At 36.4% G+C, this 17475-nt stretch overlaps 1 protein-coding gene across 2 annotated transcripts in view; it reads right to left on the reverse strand.

Annotated features, from left to right (window-relative positions):
• LOC136033098 (uncharacterized) overlaps positions 1-17475 on the reverse strand; it is a 127146-nt gene that overhangs the window by 54345 nt on the left and 55326 nt on the right. For both annotated transcript variants that reach the window (XM_065713711.1, XM_065713721.1), the window contains exons 7-9: positions 16647-16811; positions 14833-15011; positions 12051-12183 (exon numbers count right to left, since the gene is read on the reverse strand). In XM_065713711.1, coding sequence (XP_065569783.1) covers positions 12051-12183; positions 14833-15011; positions 16647-16811 — 477 coding nt within the window. The remainder of the gene's footprint in view (positions 1-12050; positions 12184-14832; positions 15012-16646; positions 16812-17475) is intronic.

The raw sequence follows: 17475 nt of genomic DNA on the forward strand, positions 1-17475 counted from the left end.
GAGCTTTCCGTTTCCAATTGCCAGCAATTGATCTGAAAATGTTTGACCAGAGTCATCGTTTTGCAATCGGACACGCATATTTGTAGTTAATTATAATTTTTTTACGTGTGCCCATAAATTAGAATTTTTCAGGCAAGTATTCATTTTGTCTGCAGGGGTTGATCTAGGTATTATAGGTAATGTTTGCCTGAAATCTCCCGCAAGCAATATTAATGCGCTGCCAAAGGGTTTCGAATTCCCTCGCAAATCTTTCAAACATTGATCCAGAGCCTCGAGCGATTTTTTGTGTGCCATTGTGCACTCATCCCAAATAATAAGTTTGCATTGCTGCAATACTTTACCCATCCCAGATGATTTGGAAATATTGCACGTGGGAGTTTCTGTAGAATGCAAATTCAGAGGCAATTTCAAAGCGGAATGGGCAGTTCTTCCACCAGGCAGCAACGTTGTGGCTATTCTGGACGACGCAATTGCCAACGCTATATCATTTTTTGATCAAATTGATGCTAGAATCAGTTTTATCACAAATGTTTTACCAGTACCTCCTGGCGCATCCAAAAAGAAAATTTCTCCAACGTTGTTATCGACACAATGCATTATCGTATCATAAATGTCTTTTTGTTCCGACGTTAACTTGGAAATGTTATTTTGTACATACGACAATAGATCACTCGTACTGTAACTTTGTTCACGATAAAATTCTACACATGTCGAAGCAGCAGCGGTACGATTAGGTGAAGGCATTCCCAAATCCTGAAGAGGTTTGTTTGCCATACATACGCACAAATCTTCTATAATAACTAAAGTGTAGTTATAAATTTCTGATGTAAAATCAAAAGTCATATCTGACATCTCTAACCGTTTTCGATGGAGTATGTCTTCGGACATTTTTGATTTATATTTTTCCCATAACTCTGTAGGAGCTGATGGAGAGCAAGTTGTTAGTATGATGCCAAACAATGCACGAATTTGACTTGGAGTTGACGTTTCGCACACTTCATTGATGCAGTTGTCCCAGTGTCGGTCATTCTCCAATAAATTCCAAGGTTGGCATGAACTACGGTAAGTGTCATGTATAGTACCGTTTACAGTTCTCAAATACTCAAAGGACGTCGGACCGGGTACATTCACCAAAAGCAGGCGTAAAAAGAAGTATTCATGTTGATTAGGGTGAACGGTGTAGAGTCTTCCTATCGTGGTATCTTTGAAGATGGTAGGTTGGCCGTCGACTGACTTACCCTGTTTTCGACGTTCAAATACTTTATTTTTAGTATTCCAAGTGTAATACGAAGGCACTTCAGTATACAGCAGTATTTTTGCAAACGAATCATTTTTGCATAGCGAAAAGAAAGCAGTTAACTTTGTATCCGGTGGATTCAGGGCTCTTTGTTGCACGTTGGATTCAGAAAAATAAACACGTTGACCATTCTGTAAATGTACCGCTAAGTGAACAACAGCTGGACTACGTTCATGTATCGGAAATGAAAGAATTCGCCAAACAGCTTCATTACTGCTTCCAGCCTGATATTGTACGACTTCGTCTATATCTTTGATTTCGGACTGCAAGCCAAAAACTGCCATGTCACTGCCTTTGTTGACGTATTTACATATGTATTTGATTGCCTATACGGAGTTACAGTATTCAACGTTTATGTGTGCATTAAATGTTTTCGATAAAATGGGGAATATGGAAGAACCCACTGGTTATCTACTTCGATGGTGGTACCGTTATGCTTCTTTATTATTGCTGTTTTACTGCCATCTTCAGTAGATCTTCTTCTATATTGTGGGTAACCATCATTGCCAGTAATTGTGTTTGATACTAAAAGTCGAGGATATTGCTTCGTGCACCTTCCTCTGGCCATGCATGGTGAATTTTCGGTCACTGCACTGCAAGGTCCATGTATCATATTTTTTACAACAATATCATATAACCCCTTATCGACATTTTCATTAGGTATTTCAGCGGAAATATCATCAATTTCGTTAGAAGTAATTTTATTATGTAGCCAGATTAGTATATGTGCGTGTGGCAAACGTCGTTTTTGCCATTTTACTGAGTACATCCAGCATCGCACTGACCCAAACACTTCAAGTTTTACTATGTAGTTTATCAGTGATTTCAACTTTTGCCGGAAGACACGGGCCGTAATGTCATGTCTATGAACCGCCGATTGTCCTTGAAGTAAAAGCTGCCGTATCTCGTCCCAAAATTGATTACATGTAAATGTAATAAATAAATCTGGACGACCATAGAGACGAACATACGCAATAGCATCTTGAGCATATTCATGCATATGACGGGGACTGCCAGCATATGACGAAGGTAAAATCGTTAATCTTCCAACTTTTTTGGTATTACCGTCATTTACAACTGCATCTCGCAAATGAATGTATTGTTCAGAGCAGAGCTTGGTCTGATTCAGACGGATATATAGCAAACGTTATGATTCAATTTTTGCATACATATCAACGACGTATTGGTGAAACAATTGACGGCATTTTAAAATTTAATTGTCTTCATCCTGCCGAATCATTAGTCTATAGGAATAATAATGCTTTGCACTGCATTTCTTATTCATTTTTTTGTTAGTGGCTGGATTCATCAATTTAATATAAAGTGATAGCCGTCGGCTCCATCCCAAAAAATGATAGGGTATTGTAGGGCATCGTAGCATCGATGAGTTTCAGCAATTCTTACCAACTGAGCGTTTCGCTTATGAAGAATAATATCTCGAGGTAAAAACTGATCACCGACCATAACGATTGCCACTTCTTCGATAGTTGGAGCATTGCATCTACGCACATATTGGCCAGGAGGCGTTTTGTCAACTGAAATAACAATTTTATGCGTATCAGTAGGCATCAAATCGATGGCTGTTTTGAACAGACGCACTAAATTATTATTTTTGTGGAAAAGATGTTGCAATTGGGAAACGATTGTCTTTCAACGTTGGGAGGAATTTCGCGACGTGTATTCAATTCAGAATTTATATCACTGATGAAGTACAATTGTAAAAATTTATGATTCTCGCCTGAGAATGGTAGAAGGGACCCTGCTCTATGATAAATTTGCCCTTTTACTTTGAAATTAGGCATATATTGATCTTGATTTTCGATTTGGGCACGTAACGACGTCATTTGGAAACATGAGTTATATTTTCTGATGTTTGATAAAAAACGCTTAGATTCTGACCTAGTTCCAGTAGGCAAAGTCTTCAATGGCTCTGGGGATGCAGCCAGTAGAGGAAGTTTAACTTTCCCTGAGGCGCAACATATTCCCATTGTTTCACCATTAAATTTCAAGGCCTTGCAGTAGGGACAAATTTTAGACATAGTCCCGATTTGAACACATCTACTATAATCATCGACTGGGCTGTACCTGAATGCCATGCGATAATTTTCACGTTGCTCTTGTGATTCCTCGACACGCCTTCTTTTTTCACTTTCTCTTTTAGCAGCAAGTCTGGTTTCGCGTTGCTCTGGTAGTTCCTCGACACTCCTTCGTTGACGTTAATTGCACATTCCTAATCTGGCCCTTTCTCTTTGAACCGCATGCCTGGTTTTGCTTTTTGGTAACATTCTATAACATTGACAGTTAGAAAAATCTTGCAAAAACTCAACAATTTATAATAAACCTGAAATTTTAAGTATCTTTTTTAAGGTTTTCAAATTACATTAATCTATTGTCAAAATATTTCGAAATATTTATGCAATTCCCAGTTTTTACATTTAAACCCTCAACACAAAAATACATACAACTTATTTTTATATATATAGAAGATATAATCTGGCGTAACAGACAAAGTGTAACAGACATAACACACAAACAACTTATCTATCTTCTATATATATAAAAATAAGTTGTCTGTCTGTCTGTGGATCAGGTGACGTCATGTTTCTGTGTTGACTGACGTCATGAAATTAGTTGTCGTCATTTTTGCTTTGACGGTGACGTCATTAATGGTATTTAAGACAAGCGTTAACGGAAAAATGTTTAATTGTAAAATGACTGAAGAACCTACAATGGCAACAGCCGAGGAAGCTGCTCAAAGAGTCTATGCCAAAAAACTTGCTGCTGATAGAGAAAGTAAGAAAAGAAAGCGTGCCGAGGAATCACAAGAACAGCAAGAAAACAGGCTTGCAGCTGATAGAGAAAGTAAGAAAAGAAAGCGTGCCGAGGAATCACAAGAACAGCAAGAAAACAGGCTTGCGGCTAAAGAACGCAAAACCGCGCAGTTAGATGAAAATCCACCTGGAAAGCGAGAGTCAAAACATATCAAAACTGAAAATGATAGCGATGATGATTGGGTTTGGGATTTTGACTTTGATAAGGTCATCAATGCCTACCAGATTTAAGTTAAAAAACAAAGGTTCGGCGATATGTACTTCATAGTGATGCTGAAAAATAAAGAAGAAAAAAAACTGAAAAAATGTAAAAAACTAAAAAAACTAAAAAGAAAAAACACTCAAAGATAAATTACAAACCGGGACACAAATGACGACCGACACAGAGGGAATATAAATGACGACCCGGAACCTCAAAGAAAAATTACAGACTGGGACACCAAGACACAAATCACCGGGAATATAAATGACGACCGGGACGCAGGGACACAACTACAACGGGGACGCCGGGGGCACAGGCGGGATATATAATTGACGACTGAGACACAGGGATTGTTTGAATAGAAATTACAGACCAGGACACCGGGACACAAATGACGACCGGGACACTGGGACACAGGGAATATAAATGACGACCGGGACACTCAAAGAGAAAATACAAACTGGGACACCAGGACACAAATGACGACCGGGACACAGGGAATATAAATGCTATTTATATGCGCAGACAATGGGACAGCGAAGAATGTTGTATATTCGCATGTTTTACGTAGTTAAAAATATATATTTATATCTATCTCTATTCACAGGTGGGACACAGGGACACAGCTACAATGGCACGTAACTAATATGGCGCGTAACGACTTACGCGCGCGGGGGGGCTTGGGGGGGCGCGAGGCGCCCCACCAACTAGGTGTTGGGCGACACAGTGAATGGTCGATTCCGTATTCAGATCTATACCTCATTATTCTAATGATTGCCCTTGAGCGTTCACTGTGTCCCGGTCGTCATTTATATATCCCCCCTGTGCCCGCCGGCGTCCCCGTTTTAGTTGTGTCCCTGTATCCCGGTCGTTATTTATATTCCCTGTGTCCCGGTCGTTATTTGTGTCCCGGTGTCCCAGTCTGTAATTTCTCTTTGAGTGTCCCGGTCGTCATTTATATCCCCTGTGTCCCGTTGTCCCGATCTGTGATTTCGTCAGTCGACAAACATGACGTCAGTCGACAAATAACTTCATGACGGAATAATGCTCAATCCTCATAATGACATCAGTCGACAAACATGACGTTAGTCGACACACAAACATGACGTCAGTAGACAGACACAGAGACAAACAACTTATTTTTATACTAGCTGTTGGGGTGGCGCTTCGCACCACCCCAACACACAGTTGGTAGGGGTGCTTCACCCCCCCCCCCAAGCCCCCCTGCGTGCGTAAGTCGTTACGCACCATATTAGTTACGCGACATTGTAGTTGTGTCCCTGTTTCCCACCTTTGAATATAGATAATATATATATATATATATATTTTTAACTACGTAAAACTTTTGAATATACAACATTCTTGGCTGTCCCATTGTCTGTGCATATAAATAGATTGTCAGGTTTACCGACCCTTGAACATGTAACATATAATTGTCCATGGGAAAAACAATCTGTATCCAAATCTATATCTCATTATTCTAATGATTGCCCTTGAGCTTTGTTGATGGTGATTGCTAATCGAACATTCCCTGTGTCCCCGTCGTCATTTATATATACCCCTGTGCCCCCGGCGTCCCCGTTGTTGTTGTTTCCCTGTGTCCCAGTCGTTATTTGTTTCCCGGTGTCCCAGTCTGTAATTTTTCTTTGAGTGTCGCGGTCGTCATTTATATTCCCTGTGTCCCGGTCGTCATTTGTGTCCCGGTGCTTTGTTGATGGTGATTGCTAATCAAATATTCCTTGTGTCCCGGTCGCTTTCTCTTTGAGTGTCCCGGTCGTCATTTATATTCCCTATGTCCCGGTGTCCCGGTCGTCATTTGTGTCCCAATGTACCGGTCTGTAATTTCGTCAGTCGACAAACATGACGTCAGTCGACACACACACATGACGTCACTCGACACACACACACAGACAACTTATTTATATATATATATAGATATATAGATTTTTTAACTACGTAAAACTTGCGAATATACAACATTCTTTGCTGTCCCATTGTCTGTCCATATAAATAGATTGTCATGTTTACCAACTCTTGAACATGCAACTTAGTAATTGTCCATGGGAAAACAATCCCTGTTCAGATCTATAACGCATTTTTCTAACGATTGCCCTTGAGCTTTGTTGATGGTGATTGCTAATCGAACATTCCCTGTGTCCCCGTCGTCATTTATATATCCCCCTGTGACCCCGGCGTCCCCGTTTTATTTGTGTCCCTGTGTCCTGGTCGTCATTTATATTCCCTGTGTCCCGGTCGTCATTTGTGTCCCGGTGTCACGGTCTGTAATTTCTCTTTGAGTGTGTCGGTCGTCATTTATATTCCCTGTGTCCCGGTCGTCATTTATGTCCCGGTGTCCCGGTCTGTAGTGTCATCTTATAATGACGTCATATACAAAGCCTTATATACTTATATTGACGTCAAATGCAAATCCACAAACAAACAAACATGCATATAGACAATTTATTTTTATATATATAGATACAGTTTCTTTTTTAGTTTTTTTCTTTTTTAGTTTTTTCTTTTCTTAGTTTTTTCTTTTTTAGTTTTCTTTTTTTTAGTTTCTTGTTTTTATTGATTTGTTTTTTTCAATTTGTCAATGTTCATAAGATTGACACTTGGAAAAATCTTTACGTGCCAAGAATGCTAAAGCTCCAACAATTTATAATAAACCTCAATATTTGGGTATCTGTTTTAAGGTTTTCGAATTACTTTAATCTATTGTCAAAATATATTGAAATATTTGTGCAATTCCAGTTTTTTTTTTAGTTTTTTCTTTTTTTTAGTTTTTTTAGTGTTTTTTTTTCTTTTTACATTTTTTATTTTTTTATTTTTTTTTATTTTTTAGGTTTTTTTAGTTTTTTCTTTTCAGGGTTAATGCCAAAAGGTTTGCGGCTAAAGAACGCAAAACCGCGCAGTTAGATGAAAATCCACCTGGTTGTAAGTATGTCCGTTACACTATCTATATATATCAAAATAAGTTGTATGTATTTTTGTTTCAGGGTTTGCATATGACGTGTGAAAAATTAAGAAGAAAAAGAAAACTAAAAAAAGAAAAAAAAGGTAAAAAACTAAAAAAAAAATAACAAGAAAAAAAACTAAAAAAAGAAAAAAACTGAAAAATAAAAAAAAATAAAAGAAAAAACTATAAAAAGAAAAACTTAAAAAGAAAAAAACCTAAAAAAAAATAAAAAAATGAAAGAAGGTAAAGAACTAAAGAGAAAAAAAGAAAAAAAACTAAAAAAGTAAAAAATAAAAAAACTAAAAATTTTACGTCAATTTCAGGTCAGTGGAGAAATCCAAGATTTAAGAGATATCCTTGCGACGCGTGGAATCGAACCTCGGAACCTTCACTTTAAAGGTGAAGAATCGTCCAGTACGCCATCGCAAGTAATTTAATATTTTTGTTGTTGTGTAACAAGGATAATATATATATATAGCCTATATATATATATATATATATATATATATATATATATATATATATATATATATATATATATATATATATATATATATATATATATATATATATATATATGTATATATATATATATATATATATATATATATATATATATATATATATATATATATATATATATATATATATATATATATATATATATATATATATATATATATATATATATATATATATATATATATATATCTAAAACTAAAAATGCTAAAAAACAAAAAAAAGAAAAAACTAAAAAAAAGAAAACCTAAAAAGAAAAAAAAGAAAAAAAAGAAAAAATTAAAAAGGTAAAAAACTAAAAAGAAATAAAAACTAAAAAAACTAAAAAACCTACAAAACTAAACAAAAAGCTAGTTTTAGTATAAATCTTACAATGGCAAAAGAAACAGCCGAGGAAGCTGCTCAAAGAGTTAATGCCAAAAGGCTTGCGGCTAATAGAGAAAGTAAGAAAAGAAAGCGTTTCGAGGTATCACAAGAACAACGTGAAAACAGACTTGAGGCTCAAAGTGAAATTACCGAAAAATAATCGTGCTGAGGAATCACAAGAACAACATGAAAACAGGCTTGAGGCTCAAAGAGATAATGCCAAATGAAAGCGTGCCGAGGAATCACAAGAGCAACCTGAAAATTATAGCCTGGCATTCAGGTACAGCCCAGTCGATGATTATAGCTTGAGTAGATGTGTTCAAATCGGGACTATATCTAAAACTTGTCCATATTGCAAGGCCTTGAAATTTGATGGTGAAACAATGGGTATGTGTTGCGCCTCAAGAAAAGTTAAACTTCCTCAACTGGCTGCACCACCAGAGCCATTGAAGACTTTATGACGTTACAGAACGAGACACCGGGACACAAGGAATATAAATGACGACCGGGGCACTCAAAGAGAAATTACTGACTGGGACACCGGGACACAAATGCCGACCGGGACACAGGGAACATAAATGACGACCGGGACACAGGGACACAACTACAAAGGGGACGCCGGAAGGGCACAGGGGGGATATATAAATGACGACGGGGACTCAGAGAATATTTGATTAGCAATCACCATCAACAAAGCTCAAGGGCAGTCATTAAAAAAATACGGTATATATCTGAATACGGATTGTTTTCCATGTACAATTATGTGTTGCATGTTCAAGAGTCGGTAAACCTGACAATCTATTTATATGCACAGACAATGGGACAGCGAAGGATGTTGTATATTTGCAAATTTTACGTAGTTAAAAACATACATTTATATATATATATATCTACATTCGCAGGTAGGACACAGGGACACAACTACAATGGTGCGTAACTAATATGGCGCGTAACGACTTACGCGCGGGGGGGGGGCTTGGGGGGCTTGAAGTGCCCCCACCAACTAGGTGTTGGTGTGGCACGAAAAAACTAAGGGGACAAAGACGTCTCTTCCCCTCAATTACCACCGTTAGAATTAGCACACAGGCATCATCACAGAGTGAAGATTGAAGGTTCAATTTGAAACTGATTATTCAAGCTTTCTTTTTGGTAGATTTTTTAGCTGAAAAGTTTTAAATTTTCGTTAATTTGTTTTCGAAATAATCTTCTACTTTTAAGATGAGTAGTGTATTTATGGAACTTACTAAGAGGGTCTGAAGGGGGAGTATATGTGTGCGGCTTTTATAAACCTCCAGTTAAGGACTTTGGAACATAGTTATAGCGATGGTACCGATTTATGCTTACAAACTCTTCCACTTAAAAAAAAGCACCAAAAGTGACGATTATAGTGCTATATTTATGGCAAATTGACAAAAATCTGACAATAATTTTATGGATGGCAAAATTGACAAAAAGCACGTAGATATGATTGATAGGTTTAAAATGAGCCTTCCCGGGACATGCTTTAAAAAGGAATGCGTCACATTTGCAAAAATAGTGGATTATCTGAAAAGTAATCATAAGAAGGGACAAACCATGATTGAAAAAAAAATTCCAAGCTGGAATCGAACGCATGATAATCTAATCTGAAGTCCAGCGATGTACTAACAGAACCATGCCCCTAATAATTTAATTTCATATGTTGGTGTTTGTAGGACTTTAATTGTGTAGCTTATTAAGGGGTCTGGAGGAGAAACATGCGGGAGGTGTTTTTGCAAGCCTCCAGCTAAGGGTTTTTTACTATAATTATTACAATGATACCGTTTTATGCTTCCAAAATTTTGCACTTATGAAGTGGGACCAAAAGTGTTGTTTTCAATGCTATATCTGCCTTATGAATGGCGAAATTGATAAAAAGCACATAGATATGAGCAAAATTTTCAAATGAGCCATTAAACCTCACTCTAAAAAGTTCTGGCGTCCTGTGGTGGCGCAGTGGATTTGACCTTAGCTTGGTAATACGGGACCCAGAGTTCGAATCACGCTGCAGGAATGCACTGCAGGGCCAACGCAGGGACCTTAGTAGTCAAGAAGCGTCGTTAATTCTTAAATAATAACAATATTAATAAAAAGTTCTGGTATAGCCCAATAGCCCCAGCCTTTCCACTTGAGACACGCCACCAAAAGTGCCACTTTTAGTGATATTTGAACCTTGCAGAAGGTGGAATTTATCGGAAGAACGTAGATTTGAGCAATATTTTTATACGAAGTATCAAAAATTTATCTAAGATGTTATGGTAGCCCGCTAGCCCTACCACTTGAGAAACGGCATAAAAAATGCTTTTTTGTACCATATGACACTTGCAGATGGCAGAATTTATACAGACCACGTACATATGAGAAATAGCTTTTGAGTGAACTGTTAAGTCTCTCTATGATGTTCTAGTAAAACGCTAGGCCTGGGAAAAAAAGAAGAAATAAAAGACTGTTTTAACATTTTTTTAACTTTTTGTTAATATGGGCTGTGGTTCGCTTTTTACTAGATTGCAGCTAATGCTTCAACCACGACAAACAGTCTTTTGAATTTGTAAAAACCTAGTAGATATAAGAAATAGCTTTTAATTTGAGCTATTAAATATCTGTCTACGATGGTGTGGTAGCCTGCTCATGTTTCAGTAGCTTATTGATGAGCAGACGATTTACGAAAACTTACTAAGTCAGCTTGGAGGGGGAGTGTACGGGAGGGGGTCTCGAAAACCTCCAGTTAATGATTCTGGATTATAATTTTTACAATAGTACCTTTTTTGTACTTCAGAGCTTTTTCCCTTAAGAAGCGGCACCAAAAGTGTTGTTTTCAGTGCTATATTGCACTTACGAATGGTAAAATTGAAAAGAAAAGCACGTATATGTGAATAAAAGCTTTTAAATGAGTCGTTTAACATAACTATTATAAACTCTGCTAGCCCAATAGCCTGGATTTTCCACTTGAGACACGATAAAAAAGTGCCGCTTTAGTGCCATTTGGAACTTGCAGATGGTAGAAACTATAGGAAGAACTTAGATATTCGCAATATATTTTTTGTAACAGCTATAAAAAATCTGTCTACGATGTTTTGGTAGCCTGTTAGTGCCACCCCTTGAGAAATGGCACAGAAACGCCATTTTAGTGCCATGTGGAACTTGTAGATGGTGGATTCTATTAAAATAATGTAGATATAAGAAATAGCTTTTGAATGAGCCTTTTAGCATCTCTCTGTGATTTTCTTGTAGCCCACTAGGCCTGCTGAAAAAAAAAAAAAAAAAAAAAAAAAAAACGGGAGACAGATCAGTGCTACCGATGCAAAAAAAATGATTTTCCTTGTTGTTCAAAGAGGGGGACCGTAATTTCCATGAATGAGGATATACACCATGCTGATTCCAATGGTTCGTTTTTTATTTTCATCTGACGCTATTTTTGAGGGATTTCAGGCTTTTTTTTCGAAATCACCATAAATTTCTTTTCGGAATAAAGTTTTACTTTTAAGACAAACGAAATAATAGTCACCATTCCTGAGTCAGTATCAGATGACGTCTTTCACTAGGCGTTTTTTTTTCAAAACGCGTTTTTAACTCTTGGTTACTATGGACTGTGGTTAGCTCTTTACTAGGTTGCAGCTACCACTGCAACCATGGTCAAATCCTCATAATGATATTTAATTTCTTGTTTGTACTCCTTGTACCAGTTGTAGCTCTATCTGTCATACAAGTATACCGGGTAGCTTTTGTTTTTGTGAGCTGGAGTATCCCTGTTTACTTGTATTTGAGAAGCAATCTTTTTTTTTCAACTAGTCAAAGACAGACATTCGTGTTATCCTTCCAGGAAAATGCAATGATTATCAAATATAAGATACAACTTACTCAAAAGCTTGGTTAAATCATTGTATGTTGTGTCTATAAACTGCTTAGCTTTCACAAACTTATCAAGTGATGGCTTAAACACTGGGTTGCCTTCTGTGTCCTTGTCATAGTATGCAACTAAGAAGGTCAGAGCCTAAAAAGACAAAAAAAAATAATTGCAAATTGTAAGCAACTAAATACGATTAAATTATGACATTATTTTGTCATTTAGTTTAAAGCAATCTCAGAAATCGTCTTTATTATTTTTATAAACATTAATCATGCTTCACGAGGTTTTTCCTAAATTCTTCACAGAGCATTCAAAAAAGGAGAAAAAAAAGGTTTTTATTACTTTTTTTTGCATAAGCATGTACATAACAAAGATGTTTTTCCCTTTTGCATTATATGCAATGAAAAAAAGATGCAGTCAGATAACTATTCCCAAAAGCAAAGTTTTTTCCTGGTTATGAAAAAAAAAATTCACATGGAGCAAGGGATAAAATGAGACGATGTAGAAATTATAGAAAAACTTTATATGATATTTATAATGCAAAGGAAATATCAAAGATCAGATACGTAAATAAGAAAATATGAAGGACGACTTGATCTCCGAATGCCACTGGACTGAAGCCCTCTTGAGAGATAAAGCAAGAAAAGTATCTTTAAATAAAAAAAAGATAATTTTGTTAACTTTGTTTTCAAAAGATCACCAGTAAAATGTTTAATTATCAAGCATTTCCTTTGAATAAATAGGAGATTATCTGAGAATTTATTATATACCTTATATAGATAGATAATAGATATAGATAAGTGTATTTCAAAAGCCTAAGGGCCATATACACACAAAAATATAAATCTATATATATATAAAAATATGTTTGTCATGTTTGTGTCATGTTTGTGTGTCGACTGACGTTATGTTTGTCAACTGACGAAATTACAGACCGGGACATCGGGACACAAATGACGACCGGGACACAGGAAAACAACAACAACGGGGACGCCAGGGGGCACAGGGGGATATATAAATGACGACGGGGAAAAAGGGAATGTTCGATTAGCAATCACCATCAACAAAGCTCAAGGGCAATCATTGGAATAATGAGGTATAGATCTGAATACAGATTGTTTTTCCCATGGACAATTATATGTTGCATGTTCAAGAGTCGGTAAACCTGACAATCTATTTATATGCACAGACAATGGGACAGCCAAGAATGTTGTATATTCGCAAGTTTTACGTAGTTAAATATATATATATATATATATATATATATATATATATATATATATATATATATATATATATATATATATATATATATATATATATATATATATATATATATATATATATATATATATATATATATATATATATATATCTATATTCACAGGTGGGACACAACTACAATGCTGCATAACGACTTACGCGCGCGGGGGGGGGGGGCGCTAAGTGCCACCCCAACAGCTAGTAGGAAATATAAATGACGACCGGGACACTCAAAGAGAAAGCGACCGGGACACAAGGAATGTTCGATGAGCAATCACCACCAACAAAGCACCGGGACACAATTGACGACCGGGACACAGGGAATATAAATGACGACCAGGACACTCAAAGAGAAATTACAGACCGGGACACCGGAACACAAATGACGACCGGGACAAAAATGACGACCGGGACACCGGGACACAGGGAATATAAATGACGACCGCGACACTCAAAGAGAAATTACAGACTGGGACACCGGGACACTAATGACAACCGGAACACAGGGAAAAAACTACAACGGGGACGCCGGGGGGCACAGGGGGATATATAAATGACGACGGGAACACAGGGAATGTTTGATTAGCAATCACCATCAACAAAGCTCAAGGGCAATCATTAGAATAATGAGGTATAGATCTGAATACAGATTGTTTTTCCCATGGAAAGTTATATGTTGCATGTTCAAAAGTCGGTAAACCTGACAATCTATTTATATGCACAGACAATGGGACAGCCAATAATGTTGTATATTCGCAAATTTTACGTAGTTAAATATATATATATATATATATATATATATATATATATATCTATACTCACAGGTGGGACACAGGGACACAACTACAATGGCGCGTAACGAATTACGCGCGCAGGGGGGCTTGGGGGGCGCGAAGCGCCCCCACCAACTAGGTGTTGGGGTGGCGCGTCGCGCCACGCCAACAGCTAGTGCGAAGAATAAAATCGCAAATTTATCCAGAGATTTCTAGCTAGGCCCGGCTGTTATGAACAGATAAAAGAGAAAAAACGAAAAAAAAAACAACAAATAAGTAGGATTAAATAAAATGAAGAATAGGCTAATAATAAAATGTATGTTATGATGAACAGATTTGTATAGGAAATAAGAGCCCTGTGGTGGCGCAGTGGATTTGACCTTAGTTTGGTAATACGGGACCCAGAGATCGAATCACGCTGCAGGAATGCACTGCAGGGCCGACGCAAGGACCTTAGTAGTCAAGAAGTGTCGTTAATTCTTAAATAAATAAATAGGAAATAAGTTTTGGTTTTGGATGGTTGAAGCATTACCATCACTGGATCAAAAGATTAGTTTTTGTTACTTTTACGAAACACATTTTTCTATCAGCAAATAACGATCCAACAACTGAGATGTCTCAGCGATCCGGCAATGGCAATCGTTGCTCTGCTTAGGCGTAAGAAAGTATGAACTTCTGATTTACAACCCCTTCCCTAACTATTTCTTTATTTTAATAGCTGGGAGAATTGTATGGCCTATGTGCGTAGGTCACTTACCTCTTCTTTCAAAATGTTATGATTGACTTTATTTGGATCCAAAAAATTTGAAATCCTATTGCATGCTCTGTAACTTCTGTCCTTTGCCACCCCAGTTTCTGAGTAGTAAGATGATAGTAAATCGGACAGTTTGAGGTATTCCTTGTCCCAGTCTCTCATTTTTAGCCCAAGGAGCAGACCTAACGATAAAGTATGTCAGCAAGAAAAAAAGAACTGTAAGTACTGATAGGATATTAAGAGCATATTGCAAGTATTTGTTTAGATTTCAAGGTAGAGATCTGGCATTACTTCCCCCCACGCTTTTATTCTTAGATATATTACTGACATAACTATAGATATAAATTCCATTAGAAAAATAAAAAGCCTCTAGTATATATTCAAAAGCTATACTTTTGAGCCTTCAAAGCTCTGCAAGAAAATTTTCTATTGATGAATTAGTGATTATCAAAAATTCATTATAAATGTAACCATTTTCTTGCAATGCAGTAATTTCTGGTACAAACTGATTAGCTATAACGTTGTATTATGGGCATAGTAGATGAGACTTGACATCCCTTGGAGGTGAAAAAAGCGTGCTGACTGCTTAAAATATGTACCAGCATACTGCAGACAGATCATTGACAAAAAAAGCCGTTTCTGTTTATTCACTTCCAACCAAATTTTGCAGAATTTTTAAAGCTACTTGGACAAAAAGTTAGGAGCCATCGATCTAAGATTCAAAACTTTGTACGTATCGTTTTTATGTTTTTCACCCCTAGTAATTTATCCTTATTTCTAGTGATTCTTTTCTTGTCTAGTTGTTTTTATTTTGGCTAGTTAATTTTGGCGATTTTTTTTTACTTTTTCTAGTGTTGTTTTTTAATTGTCAGAACACGCAAAAATTCAATGGAAGAGGCACATAAACGCTCAATTCAGGATGAAATTAAGTCTTGGTGTTGTAGTTTTGAGGAGACTGTCTACTAGCAAGAACCTATATATTGCCAGAAAAAACACGATGTGATTTATTTTTCATTCTTGTGACTTGTTCCTTCAACACCTGATGAGTTTATTTTTTATACTTATGCACCTTAGCTCTTTTAGTTGATTCGTATCATGCATACACTATGCACCATAGACCCTGCACCATATAACACGCACTCCAGGCACAATACAGTTTGTTGTCTTTATGATCGAGCAGCGTTCACTTAAACAATCGGATCCGAGGTGCTATTGACAAGGTGTGGGGTGCCTCCTATCCCTTCTACAGCATATTTGGCAATTCATTAAAACTATAACACAAAGCACTATATTTTTCCTGATCCATCATTTATATTTAATTGGTGAAAAGAGTTAAACAATGCAACAAGATAAAACCTATAAGATGGAAATGCTAACATGATTGTTTTCAGTTGTGAAAATGCAATACAATTTCAGAAGCCCCATCTCTAAACTTATGGACAAATTTAATGAATAATGGGATAGAATTAGAGAAAAAATATTATCTACCATCATTTAAATAACTATCAATAATTACTGCCACTTTGCAAGTCAAAAAACACGTTGTAGTTAAGTGAAAACTTTAGAATTTGGTAGCCAATCCGTGTTGGTAGCAACGGGTGCTTCTTTCCCATAAGTAAAGGTATTAAAGAAATTAGTATTTTGAATTATGGTACTGTTTTGTAGATTATTGATTAAACCAAACCAGTCAATAAAAATGGACGAAAAGCTAATAAAATGCAATGCCCACACTCAAAAAATTTTAGGCTATTGACATCCCGCATAACCCTTGTCTGTTTTTTTTTTTTTTTTCGTCTAAACATGGTAGTATTACCTACCGTCAATTCCACCGTAGATCTCTGCATTTGTAAGATATGATGGATCTTCGTTGTGAAGGGCGAATTCCCTTGGACAAATTCCTAGACTATCATTCCAGCTTCCACTTGGGCCAACTGTTGTATGTGATAGATGAATCCTTAGAAGACCTGACTGAGCAATGTCAGCTGAAATCAACAATTTATTCTTATTTTAATAATTCTTTTTTGTATGTATCTAGATACTTCCTAATAAATCGAAAGGAATGAGGAGAGAGAAAAACAAAGAGAGACACTGAGAGAAAAGATAGAGAGCTTGAGATTTATGGGAGGGGTGAAAAGAATCAAAGATCCAAAGCCAAACTAATCAGCTACAAAGAAAAGAAAAGTATAGTTTTGAGTGAAAAAGAATTTCAAAGGGCAATCAAGAAATTACAAAAAGAAAAAAATGACGTAAGCACTTCGCCGGTATCGAACATCTGATCTTCAGCACAGATAAGAATCTAAAACAACAGACACATTAAAAAAATAAATGCAAAGAAAGGAGAAGAAAATAAAAAAAGATGGCAAGAAAACTGACACCTTTTAAGGCAAAACTCAGAATAGAGGAAAAGAAAAACAGATAATATGTTCCGTGGTTACAGAGGTAAATATTGTAACATGATATTGTTGATTATGAGGCAAATATTACTCAACAGAATTCTAAATCAAAAGACGCCAAGTAAATATTTAAAATCGTGTTTGATTTACACAAATGTTGGCATTTCAAAGATTATTAGCTTATTTATTGCAAATTGAAAGGTAGTATTTAATCATTGAAAGCCACAATCAGTTCCGTTTAGTTCGTAACATA

This window comes from Artemia franciscana, chromosome 1 (assembly GCF_032884065.1).
Source record: "Artemia franciscana chromosome 1, ASM3288406v1, whole genome shotgun sequence".
Lineage (NCBI taxonomy): Eukaryota > Metazoa > Arthropoda > Branchiopoda > Anostraca > Artemiidae > Artemia > Artemia franciscana.